Consider the following 12583-nt stretch of genomic DNA (forward strand, 5'->3'; position numbering starts at 1 on the left):
GCAATGTTGCTCGTTGTGTTGATTTGAGACAGCGCAAGTTGTCTGGGTTGAAAAGTCATGACTGCCATATTTTGATGGAACAATTACTCCCAATTTTGGTGAAGAATGCACTTTCGAGTCCGGTGTCCAATGTGATTGCAAATTTGTCATCATTTTTCTGGAAACTTTGTGGGAAAGCCATAAACCTTATGCAGCTTGATGACCTTCAAAATCATGTTGTGCAAACCCTATGTCAGATGGAAATTATTTTTCCTCCATCCTTTTTCACCGTCATGGTTTACCTCACGGTGCATCTTGCTGATGAGTTAACTCTTGGTGGACCAGTACATTATCGGTGGATGTATCCAATAGAGAGGTTAGTTTGCTGATAAACCCCTATAGTACACTCAGTTGAATTAATTGTGTATATACTGAGCATTATATTGTATTTATATAAAAGGTATTTAGGATGTTTGAAGCAATATGTTCGTAATAGGGCTCAACCATAAGGCTCAATTGTAGAAGGCTATTTATCTGAGGAAATTTTGACATTCTGTTCTAGATATTTGGATAATATTGAGACTAAAATCAACCGACCAGGGCGAGTTGATGATGAACTCGTTGATGTTACACAGAATTCGGGGGAAACTATGTTCCTAGCTATTGGAAGGGCATTAGGGGCTGTTTCGCATTTCGAACTCACTCCAATGGAAAAACATCAAGCACATCGTCATGTGCTAGTCAATTGCGATGCTGTGGTTCCGTTTGTTGAGTAAGCATACACATATTTTTAAAACACTAATATAACTCTTTTCTCCCAATGACTAGTTGGACTAAATTTCTTTTCTCACATAAAGTACATTTCGGGAAAAGACAAAACGAAGCTTATGAGCTCAAACAAGGTCGCAATCTAAGATAGACAGTGTTGTGCATACGAAATTTTCTCGATGGTTCAAGCATGAGGTTGATAGAGCATTAACCTGACCAATGCTTTTTTAGCCTAGGATTCATACTTTATGAAATCCGATTTTAACAATAAAACATGAATGTTATGTGGTCCCAGGTTTCAATCGAAAGTACACTTCATTCGAAAGAAATGAAGTTACTTCCGTGCGGTTCCATGATTCAGGCAAGACGTTTTGGAGCATACAACGTTAACGGGTACAAGTTTAGAATTATCACAATGGAAGGCAGGCTGAAAACCCAAAATAGTGGAGTATATGTATCATCTAATACAAGAAGTTATGCAAGCATGCGTGATAATAGAGTTGCTATTAGCAGTGTTTCGTATTACGAAAAATTGTGGACATAATTGAGTTGAATTATATCTGTCATTTTACAGTGATATTGTTCAAATGTATTTGGGCTGATACCACTACTAGTAGAGGCATCAAACAAGACCATTTGGGACTTACCAGTGTTAATTTTTCTCGTCCAATACATATCGGTGATCGAGAAGAAGATGAACCATACATATTGGCCTCAAAAGCTCAGCTTGTATACTATATGAATGATGAAGAAGCTAAGAAATGGAGTGTTGTGGTTCATGTGAAACCACGATATTTTGTATGACATGGGAGAAGAGAATGAAAAAGCTGAAGTTAGTTTTTCTCTATAGCCAAGGTTGAAGATGTTAGTGGAATGTGACATTGGAGATTTACAGTTGACAAGGAAGGATGATATAGAAGACCCCACAGAAAATACTTTAGAAAATATCGATGATGTTGCGTCATGCTTATATGAAGAATTTTAACATAATTTAAAAAAAGGATCTTTGTGTCATGAACTAAGTTAAACAAACTCAATGTTGTACGTTGTTTCCTTTAGTTACAAAAAACTTTATTTATTTTTTATTTGCAGTTAAGTATTTATTATACTATGAATTTTCATAAATAAAAGCAGATTTTCTGTTTATTTGAACAATTTTTTCGTGAAAAGTTAGTTTACGTTAAATATTTAATGCTGCATCGGTTGTTGATTTTCTTAGTGTTGAAATTTTGATAATCTTGATAACTATTATTCAATGTCAATTCCAGTGGTGTAAGACCCAGAACTTTTGAAAAGTCTTATTATGATCAAGTCTCAAATCATATAGTTATTTACAATCTTAATTTCAGAAATTATTTCATTAAAGATAATTAAGCAAGTTTTGATTAATTGAATTTGAAATAAATTAAGATTATTATCCAATTTTAATGTAAGACCCAAAACTTTTGAAAAGTCTTATTATGATCAAGTCTTAAATCATATAGTTATTTACAATCTTAATTTCAGAAATTATTTTATTAAAGATAATTAAAGCAAGTTTTGATTAATTGAATTTGAAATAAATTAAGATTATTATCCAATATTACAATTATTGGATTATTTTTTATATTTAAATTATAAAGTAGGTAGTTATGAAATAATAAGAATTTTATATGATTTAGACTAAATAATTAATATTTTAAAATATTAATACTGTTGTTTTGGAAAATAAAAAAATTAATTATATTATTTCTAATTTTTAAATTTGAACATTTTATTAAAAATAATTTATAAATTGATGAACAAATAATATTTTTATACATTATTACTGTTGGATTAAAATTTATTTCTAATTACTATATTATCCTTATTTTTATTTAAAATTACAAAACTACCCTTAACTCTAATTTTACTCAAGACCCTAATCCCCTCTAACCCTAATAGCCACCGAAACCCCTCCCCCAAAACCCAGCAGCAGTAACGCTGTAATAAGAAAGGAAAAAGAAGCAGAAAGGGAGAGAGGGACAGAGAGCTGCGGCAGGAGAGGAATAGAGGGACGAGCCAGCGCCGGTGGGCCTCGCCGCTCGCTGCCATCGTCGCTGGTGTGATGCGGAGGAGGGAGCTAGAGGAGAAGAAGAACAACACCGTTCCTTGTCGTGGTCGAAGCTTGCTGTCGCCGCGCTACTCGGGACGGTCGCACCGCCGTCGCGAGGATGATGGAAGACCGCCGCTGCTGTCTGTGAAGCCACCTCCGCTGCAAATCAGAACTGAGGTGAGAGATAGAGAGGGCTGCGAAAGAGGGAATCGCGCCGCCCAATCGCCGCCTGTGCTGCCAGATCTGTCGCGCTCTGCTGTCACGAGGTCGCTGTCGTCACTTCTTTGAAGGGAGCCTCAGTGTTGCATTCAAGCCGCATCGGAGGGGGAGCGCCGCCGCCATGCCTACATCGTCACTGAAGACGTCGGTTGTTGCTACTGCTTGTGAGGGAGAAACGCGTGAAGCGTTGTTGGAATAGGGTTGTTTCTGCCACCATTGGATTCCCACTGCCGTTGATGCCATGGCCGCTGCACCTTTGGCCGCTGGGAAAAGTTCTGTGACTTCCGGAACCACCGCCGAAGCTTCTGGCCGCTTCTGCCGCCCGGAACCCCACTGCCGTTGCCGAAAAACTTTGTCGGTAAGGGTTTTTGAGTTGGTTTTCCTTCCTTGAAGATTCTGGAAACTTTATCGTCTCTGTATGTGGGTTTTAGTCACCATCGCCGGAGTCCAGTCGCCGCTGCCAAACTGGTTTAGAGTCCGCCACTGTTTTGTTTCGCTACTTTAGTAAGTATTTCTGTTTTGAAAGCCCCGCGTTAGTGTTCTGCACGTGTATTAAAGCCTTTATGATGTTAATGTTCTTAGGATTTAGTAACCGAGGTTGCTTGTTGTGATTTAGAGCTGTTTATGCTGCTGCTAAAATGTGTAAGGCTATGCTTTGAAGCTGCCGTTGATTTTGGGTCGAGACGAAAGGATTTCTGAGAGGCGTTTGGATTATAGTTTCGACAATTGAGGTAGGGGCCTTTATAGAAAACCACATTTTATGAATTAGAATTATTATATATGGATATTGACATGAGCAAATATATCTTTGAGTGATTGTATAAGTCTTATGTAATTGTTGGTTGTCTTGGATGAATATGAATGCTTGATTGGCTGGGTTATTGTTCGGTTTCGTGAAACGGACAATTATTGAAATACTTCTTTAAAGTTAATTTGTAAAAGCTTTGAAATCGAGTTTATCCTATTAGAAATTGATTTGAATTTGATTTGGTGTTCTTGAAATCTGAACATGCTGCACCCTTGGAAACAGCTTGATTTTGAACTGATTTGGTTTTGAATCCCTTGAAGAGGGTTACAGAATGGTTTATTTGGGACCCGGAAATGGTGGCAAGTCCAAGTTTTAGGGGAGGTGCTGTCGAAATTTCTATAAAATCTGGGACTTTAATTGGAAATGTTATTCGTAAAATTATGAATTTAAGGTCTTTACTATTTCACTTGGAGAATTCTGAACTTAAGACTTTTATTTTCTTCACTTAAATTATTTATGAAAGTGATGAAATTATGTTTTGAAAAGAATCTTGGAAAAGAGGATTATGCCTTAGCTTTGTTTCCTAAGAAAAGCACCATATTTTTTGGTGCAAGTCATTTGGAAGAAAATTATGTTTTTAAGACTGTTTAAGGGGTGGAAGGAGTTTAGGTTTTCTTGGATTTGACTTAAACACGGTTTATGTTGTTTAGGTTTTTGATTTACAAATTTCAAATTTCAATGTTTTAGGGAAGGTTTAATGTATTCTTTGAGTTCTAGTTTAGCAAAACTAAAATGATTTTCGAGCCCTTGGAAACGCTTCAAATTTTTAAACATGGGGTTGAAATTGGTTTTAGTATAGACCAAAGAAAAGACTTTGAAAATGTGGTTTGAGTAATTGATTACACGACTTGATTTGGCTTAAATTCCATTCTTATTTTTATTTATTCAAATCAAGAAAATTAAGGTTTTACAGATTTTAAACGAATTTGAAGAAATAAATTATGTTATGCTCCCCTAAAGACTTGAGACTCTGCCGAAGAACTTTTGTTACAAAATCCTGTTTTTGGATGGATGATTTTGAATATTTCAGAAAAGATCTTTAATTTGCCATGGTTTTAGAAGTTTTGGAAAGAGGATGCCGATGGTGGCTTTGTTTTAAAAAGGGAACCTACTTTGAGTAAAAGTGGATTATGAGTCTGAAATGATTTGAGGAATGGGAACTTTAAAGCAAAGGCTGAAAAGAATTGATTTTTGATTTCAAAGTGAAGTAAATTGAGAAAAAGTGATTTATGGCTTGAATGATGGTTTTATGAGTTTGATGATGTTGGATGGTGGAAGTGCTATTATGTTATGAGCCGGAATGGCTGTGTATGATAATGAATTATGGCTGATTGTGGAATATGTTATGAGCGGATGGCTGACTATGAATCATGAATTTAAGCCGGATGGCTACGATGAATGTTGATTTATGGTTGAGAATAAATGCATATATGCTGAGTTATTAATATTGTGATTGTTGCATGATAAACCACTATTTTATGGTTTCTCTTGTACTCAATTGAGTGGTTTTTATCAAGTCTTTGCTCACTTATTCATATAAATTGCTTGGTTTTACAATTCCTTCCTTATTCTTTAATTTATGTGAAAACATGTTTCCTAGACCTTAAAACTGTTAATTTTAATTATCCTTTATCACCATTCGATACCGTAATCCGTGTGTTAAGTATTTTCAGGCTTTATAGGGCAAGAATGGCTTAGAGGACAGAAAGGAAACATGCAAAAGTGGAAGAAATGCGCGAAAATGAAGTTTTGAAGAAAATGGCAGCGACACGCACGCATGGACGATGCGGACGCGTGCCAAGCACAAAACACCAGCGACGCGTACGCGTGACAAGGAAAAAAACGCCAAATGACGCACACACGTGACCCACGCGCACGCGTGACAGACGCCACGTGCAGAAAGTTGCAGAAAACGTTCCCAGCGATTTCTGGGCTATTTTTGACCCAGTTTTTTACCCAGAAAACACAGATTATAGGCTATAAAGTGGGGGAATCAATTTATTCATTAAAACATTTATAATTCACACAATTTTAGGTTTTAGATGTAGTTTTCTAGAGAGAAAGGCTCTCTCATCTCTCTTAGGATTTAGGATTTAGGATTTCTCTTAGGTTAGGTTTACTTCTTCTTCATTCCAGGTTCAATGTTTCTTTAATTTAGTTTCTCTTCTACTTTTATCTATTCTATGACTTCAGTTCATTTATTTTCCCAATTTGATTTCTGAACTCCATGTTAGATTTGATTTTCTTTATTTAATGCAATTTGAGGTATTTTAGATTTATGATTGTTTTCTTCTGTTTATGATATAAATAATTTGGATTTTTCCTCCCTTTGCGTTGGTTGAGTAATTGGTGACATTTGAGTTATCAAACTCAACTGTTGATTGAAAATTGGAATTTGCTTATTGATTTGGATCCCTCTAAAGCTAGTCTTTCCATAGGAGTTGACTAGGACTTGAGGAATCAAATTGATTAGTCCACTTGACTTTCCTTTATTTAGTAAGGGTTAACTAAGTGGGAGCAATAAACAATTTTCGTCACACCTGATAAGGATAACTAGGATGGAATTTCCAGTTCTTATACCTTGCAATGGTTTTCATGATAATTAGTTTACTTTATTGCCAGTTTATTTTCCTGTTCCCTATTTCAAAAACCAAAAAATATACCTGTTTTCATAACCAATAATAAATACACCTCCCTGCAATCCCTTGAGAGACGACCCGAAGTTTGAATACTTCGGTTATAAATTTTATTGGGTTTGTTTTAGTGACAAACAAGTTTTTGTATGAAAGGATTCTTTGCTGGTTTAGAAATTATACTTACAACGTGATTATTTTTATGAAATTCTTTACTAGCAAAAGTCCTCTCGTCATTGCACTTCACCTATCTTAGATACGAGTTTCCCTGGGTGAAAGCAGTGGCTAGCCACCATGTGTTCCAGGTTGAGACTCAATACTCTGCTGACCCTATGTCGTAAGTGTGGTCGGACACTGTGAAAGTTCTAGATGAACTCGCCCCCATGAATATACACCAGTGAGGGTGTTGGATGTGAATTATGATTATGATTGTGAATAACTCGAGTTGGGGATGCACGACAGAAGGACCGTCCAATGGTTAGCTACCAGGACTTGTCGGGTTGGCTTTATAACCGACAGATGAAACTCATCAGTCACTAGGACAGGCATTCATCATATGCATCTATGTGACATTGTTTGAGTGTGCATATTGTACTTGGTTTGCCTTTGTGATTAATTGTGGTTAACATCTAATTGTTCTACTTGAAGTAATTATTTGTTTGTGCTTGAACTTTCCTACTTGTGTTTGCAACTGGAATTCTGTTGAACCGAGGTGATTGGTTGTTGTTTGGACTGTTTGAGCCTGGGGCCGTGGTTGATCATGAGGTGGGCCGAAGGCCATGTTTGGTTGATGTTTCTGGCTTAGAAAAGTATGAAGAACTAATTTGGTTCAGCATAGATAAACCTTTTGAAAGGCTTTTGAATTTTTAAGAAATGAACAGTATCCTCTTTCAGAAAAGATTTCAGATTATTTTTTATAGTAAACATTTGCTTTTGAAAAGATGCATAAAACAGTTATTAATCACTGTAACGATTTTATCTCGCGTATCCTATTATAGTAATTCTGCAACCCTATAGCTGTATATTTTTAGTATTTATGTTTCTCTCGCCTTTAACTTTGCAAGTTTTGTAAGAGGGATAGGATTTTGATAAGAGATGCTTGTAAATTAATATGTATGTATGTATGTATGTATGTATGTATGTATGTATATATATATATATATATTTCCTGTGAGTATTGTAATTTATATTGTAAGTATGAATGTATGTTTTCCAAAAATTCGAACTAAGTTTTAAACAGGTTCATATTTTAGTATTAAATATTATAAGTCGTCGTAATACCCGAGCTATCAGAGTGGCGTAGCCGGAAGCGTAACATTTTGATAGTTAGGGTGTTACAAGTGGTGTTATGTTTTTTAAACATTAGTGAATATAACATGATGGTGGAACAGGACAAATGAAAAATGAGAATTTTTCGTCATCCTCTGCAAGCACAGCATACGCTACAGAGCTTCTGTCTAAGAAATTTGCCCAAACTACCAATAAGGGAGATGGTAATTGTCGAAAATTTTTGTTTAGTTTTAAAATTGTCTTAGGGCATTGTCATCCGTTATTTTTTTAAGTTAGTATCTAATGACTTGGGAGTTCTCAGTTTTTTCTGGTATACTTATTTTGTTGTATGCATGTTGATATTTTCAGTATTACCTTAATATTCTGGAGAAATAGTCTCTGACAATCTAGATGGGGAATAGTGTGATTCAGAAGACAATTTAGATGATATCTCCTCTGTTCAAATTGACAGATCCATGCAGTTTGATCTCAATAAGGTTACGGAAGAAGACAATGAAACTTTAGAAGACCAACAAAAGAGAAGATGATATACATGTTAAGAAAATGTGCTTTGATCTGAACAAAAAGCCATGGTATGGATATAAAATATCAGATCTTGTAAAACGTGAAGTCCATAGATTCTTGACAGAGTATTTTTTGTCAAGTTAATACGACGTTGAAGAGAAATTTTGATCTTTTATTATAAGAGTTACATTGATTCCTTAATTTAATGATTTGGGTCGCAGTTTTACATGTTTATTTACTTTTAGAGTTTCATGATTTAGGTTTAGTAAGGCATAACTTCAAAGAGGAATAACTTTGATTTATGCTCGTTATAACTTTATTTTAACTTTATAAATTCAGAGTATGACTTTATTTTCTTCTTTTACATTTATGTTTGAATGCAAATTTAAATGCCAATAAAATAAATAAAAAAATCTTATTGGTAAATTTGTTCACATGAGTTAACATATATAGCTTATTTAACTTTTGAACTTTTTTACGTAAATCGAATCTAGAAAAAGTGTTACGAGTTTAAATAACAATGATTTAAACATATATAACTTAAAATAGTAATGTTTACTTAACTAGATTATACCTAAATGGTTATTACTAAACAAAACATTGTAATATGTGATAATACGCATTTTGCGGCGATTGAAAGAAAATCGCCGCAAAATGTTAAACAATAACTCACCCAACAGTACATTATTGGCGGTTCTAGAAAAACCGTCGCTAAATACAAGACTGATTACAGACCTAACCCCTAGCTGCCGCTATATGCTAGAATTGTTGTAGTAACTTTATTTGTATTGAAATTTCCTACATTTTTCAACACTTGACAAGGGATTCAGAAATGTATTGATGAGCATATAAAACAAAATTTTAATTGATTTTTTAAAAATAATTTGATGCTTAGACATTATACCTTTAAATTTATCGTATTTGGATATTATTTGGATATTATAATATAAAAAAATTGTTTATTTATTATATTAAAATATTTTTGAAGTATAGAAAAAAATTTTAAAATCGGTAAAACTATAGCTTCTAAAAAATATTAATTCGTTTATACTTTATTTTTATTTAAACAAAATCTCAAATATACTAAAATAGTGAAATTCTAAAAAAATATTTTTTATTAAAAAAGATTTTTTTTTTTTACAACTTAATGTCATTTCAACATGCATAAGATTCAAAGATCACATTTGATCTTCTCGCGGAGGAAAAAAAAATTCATCTTTTAACCTTAAATAATTTTTTTTGATACATGTGAACTTTTTTTTGTTTCCAATAGTATTCCACTATCCCCTAATCTATTAGATTAAATGATTAATGATTAATTTATTGTGAATTTAAATTTTATTTAAAAATTTGTCGTTTACCAATAAATTATTGTATGCATAAGATAAAATTCAAATCTCTGATACAGCCACACTTAAGCTGTGTTTGGTTCATGAATGAACTGAGACATAGATACAAATACATAGATATTGAAGACATAGACACAATAAGACACAAAATTTTTAAGTTGTTTAGTAATTAAATACAAAGACACAATAATGAATTACAATTATATAAAAATTTTAATATTATCCTTATCACAAATACCATCACCCTACTTTTTTTTTTCTACTACTATCTAAACCACCACCACCACCACTTCTCTGTTACCATTAATAACTCTTAATAAAAAATTTTTAATCAAAATAGAACGACACAGATATAATAAATATCAATCAAGATTCAATTACATAAAAATTAAATATATAATTTTTTTTTTCTGAAAAAAAAAACAGAAAACTAAGAGAGGAGATGAAGTTGAAAACAAGGGTGAAAATAGAAAGGCAGATCTGGCAGAGTGCAAAGGTTGAGGCATTTTTGGCAGAGGCAGTGCACTGATTCTGGCTGAAGTGGCTGCACCGGCGGTTTTGCAATTTCAGGTAGTAGCAGTGGTGGTTCTGGCAAAGCTAGCGACAATGGTAGTTCAGGCAAAGGCAAAGAGAAGAGTTCTGCGATTCTGAGAGAGGCAGCGGTGGCGGATCTCGAAAAGGTACGAACAGTTCGATCTGCTAAACTGGGAGAGGAAGCAGTGGCAAATCTGACAAAGACAGTGGTAGCGACGGCTTTGCGATTTTGAGAGAGGCAGCAGTGGCGGTTCCAGTAGAAGAGGCGGCAACGATTTTGCAGGAGGAGCAGCAGCGGTTTTGGCAGAAGAGCGACAATGATTCTTGTAGAGACATGGATTCAAGAAGATAAAATGGTTTGGAAGAGAAGAAAGATGAAGAATATGACGGTGTAAAAGTGGAAAGGGATAAAGTAGGAAAGAGGGTAGATTTAGGAATTTTTTAAATTGACTAAAGATAAAATTGTTCAAACATTTTATTATGAATCTGTGTCCACCTTTAAAAATTCGTGTCTCACACTTTTGAAGAGACACAAATTACATGTCTCCAGTGTGTAAGTGTGTGTAACCGTATCTTTCATAAACTTATTTTTTATGAAACAAATGTTGTATGCGTACCATCGTGTTTGTCTCTGGTAGACATAGACAGCAAACAAATGCTGCCTTACTTAACCAAACTAGTGAATTAACTACTAAAACAGTTGACATATGTAAATTTTAGTATTAGCTAAAACATAATTTATGGTTTGAGTTCTAAAATATTTTTTAATAGAGTACGTAACTGACTGTAGAGACCAAAAGAAAATGGCTTATAGAAACTAAAACAAAAAAACAATTGCAAAACTAAAATAAACAAAACGCACACACATTTTTAAAAGATCAAACAATCTATTTAAGACTACTGTTTTATGATATATATAATATTGATTAATAGAAGTTGGAGTCCATGGCCAAGATGGTAGTAAGGTTCATAGGGCTCATATAATTAGTGGTTCCATTGAAGATGTAATTCGCGAGAATCTCCCAAGCATGTTGAGAAGGGTGAAAAGAATCCCAAAATACATAAAGATCACGGTTTGAGCATAGGCTTGAGAAGGAGGTGCATCCTCCTATTCCATTGAAACGACCTTGCCCACAACATGCAATCTTTGATGAAACAAAACCTGCTTCATCACAAACATTTGAAAGATTAGCATAATTAGGAAAATATAATTATAGAAGTATTTAAGTAAATTGAAAAAAATATTTAAAAAATTTAAAAATATTCCAGTATTTTTAAGAAAATGGATATTGTGACTCTTATTTTAATAATGTCGTTGTTTTTTTTCTACAAATTCATCCATACGTATACAAAGTAAAAAATCTTATGCAGAGTAGCGTTATAAAAAATGGGAATGAGATAATCATTTTTTTCTTTTTGATTATATAAGTTAAAAAGAGTAATTTAAATTAAAATCTAAAAAAATCCATATATAGATATATATTCAAAAGATACTAAGTGAATAAATTATTTTTATAATACAGTTTAACTCCAACTAAGTTTTTTTTTATGTCTCTCATCATTCTCTTCTTTTTTCTTTAACTAAATTAAACAATTATTCAATTATTTGATCAATTTAATTAAACTTAGTTATTAAAATAATTTGATCATGTAATATCCCAGTATATTTTCAAGCCCAAACAAACACATGTTTAGTAACTTCTGATTTAAGACACTTTCATTTAACTTGTGATTAAGAAATAATTGAAAGGTAAATATTTCAACTTTTTTCCTTATTTATTTATTTAAAAAAAAAAAGGAAGCGAAAGTTGGGAAGCAAAAATAAGAGAGAGACCAAATCTTTGAGGGTGATTGATGAATTCCATGTTAATTCGGAAGGCATTGACAACAATAAAAACTGGTGAGGTTAGTTGGTTGTTGAGTTCTGTTGTCATTTTAATTAGAAGCTGGTTGAAAATTTGTGAAGCTTGTTGAATCTGTGCCACACACTCTCCATTTATGCTTCTCTCTGCAAGCTGTGAAGGAATGCAGCCCAATGGGCCAGTTCCTGTCACAAGCACTTTTCTTCCTCCCAACTCATATAACCTCTGCACAATCACCAAGAAACCAAAAATTTAAAAATTGAATCATGTTTCAATTCTTTTTCATCTTTCAATTCTACTGAGACCATAGTTACAAGTATTGGATGGATTTATCGGTACGATAAAAAATTAGTGAAATGTTATTGGTTTGGTCTACTTTTAGAACGGTTTAAAGATAAAAATTGGTAAAAATCGGTCAAGACCAATAAAAATAGATAAAAATCGGTCCAATCAAACTGCTTGAAAAAAAATTTTAAAATTAATAAAAATATGATTTAAATCTAATTTTTTTTGTGTCAGTATACTTTTTTTACTATTAAATTATATTGTTATTTATTATTTTA

At 33.3% G+C, this 12583-nt stretch overlaps 1 protein-coding gene and 1 long non-coding RNA gene across 3 annotated transcripts in view; one reads left to right on the top strand and one right to left on the bottom strand.

Moving 5' to 3' along the window:
- The first annotated feature begins 2688 nt into the window (after positions 1–2688).
- Positions 2689–6125, top strand: LOC107474077 (uncharacterized). 2 transcript variants are annotated; one of them, XR_002370459.2, is made up of 3 exons: positions 2689–3398; positions 3472–3544; positions 3657–6125. It is a non-coding gene; the product is annotated as an uncharacterized LOC107474077 (long non-coding RNA). The 2 variants fall into 2 exon arrangements; XR_002370458.2 differs by having other exon boundaries at positions 2689–3544.
- Positions 6126–11084: 4959 nt separating this feature from the next.
- The window catches only part of LOC107474078 (GDSL esterase/lipase At5g33370-like), an 18420-nt gene continuing 16921 nt past the window's right edge, over positions 11085–12583 (bottom strand). Inside the window, exons 4-5 of the mRNA XM_052257787.1 lie at positions 11993–12245; positions 11085–11320 (exon numbers count right to left, since the gene is read on the bottom strand). Of these exons, the coding sequence (XP_052113747.1) occupies positions 11085–11320; positions 11993–12245 (489 nt within the window). The remainder of the gene's footprint in view (positions 11321–11992; positions 12246–12583) is intronic.

Source organism: Arachis duranensis, chromosome 2 (assembly GCF_000817695.3).
Source record: "Arachis duranensis cultivar V14167 chromosome 2, aradu.V14167.gnm2.J7QH, whole genome shotgun sequence".
Lineage (NCBI taxonomy): Eukaryota > Viridiplantae > Streptophyta > Magnoliopsida > Fabales > Fabaceae > Arachis > Arachis duranensis.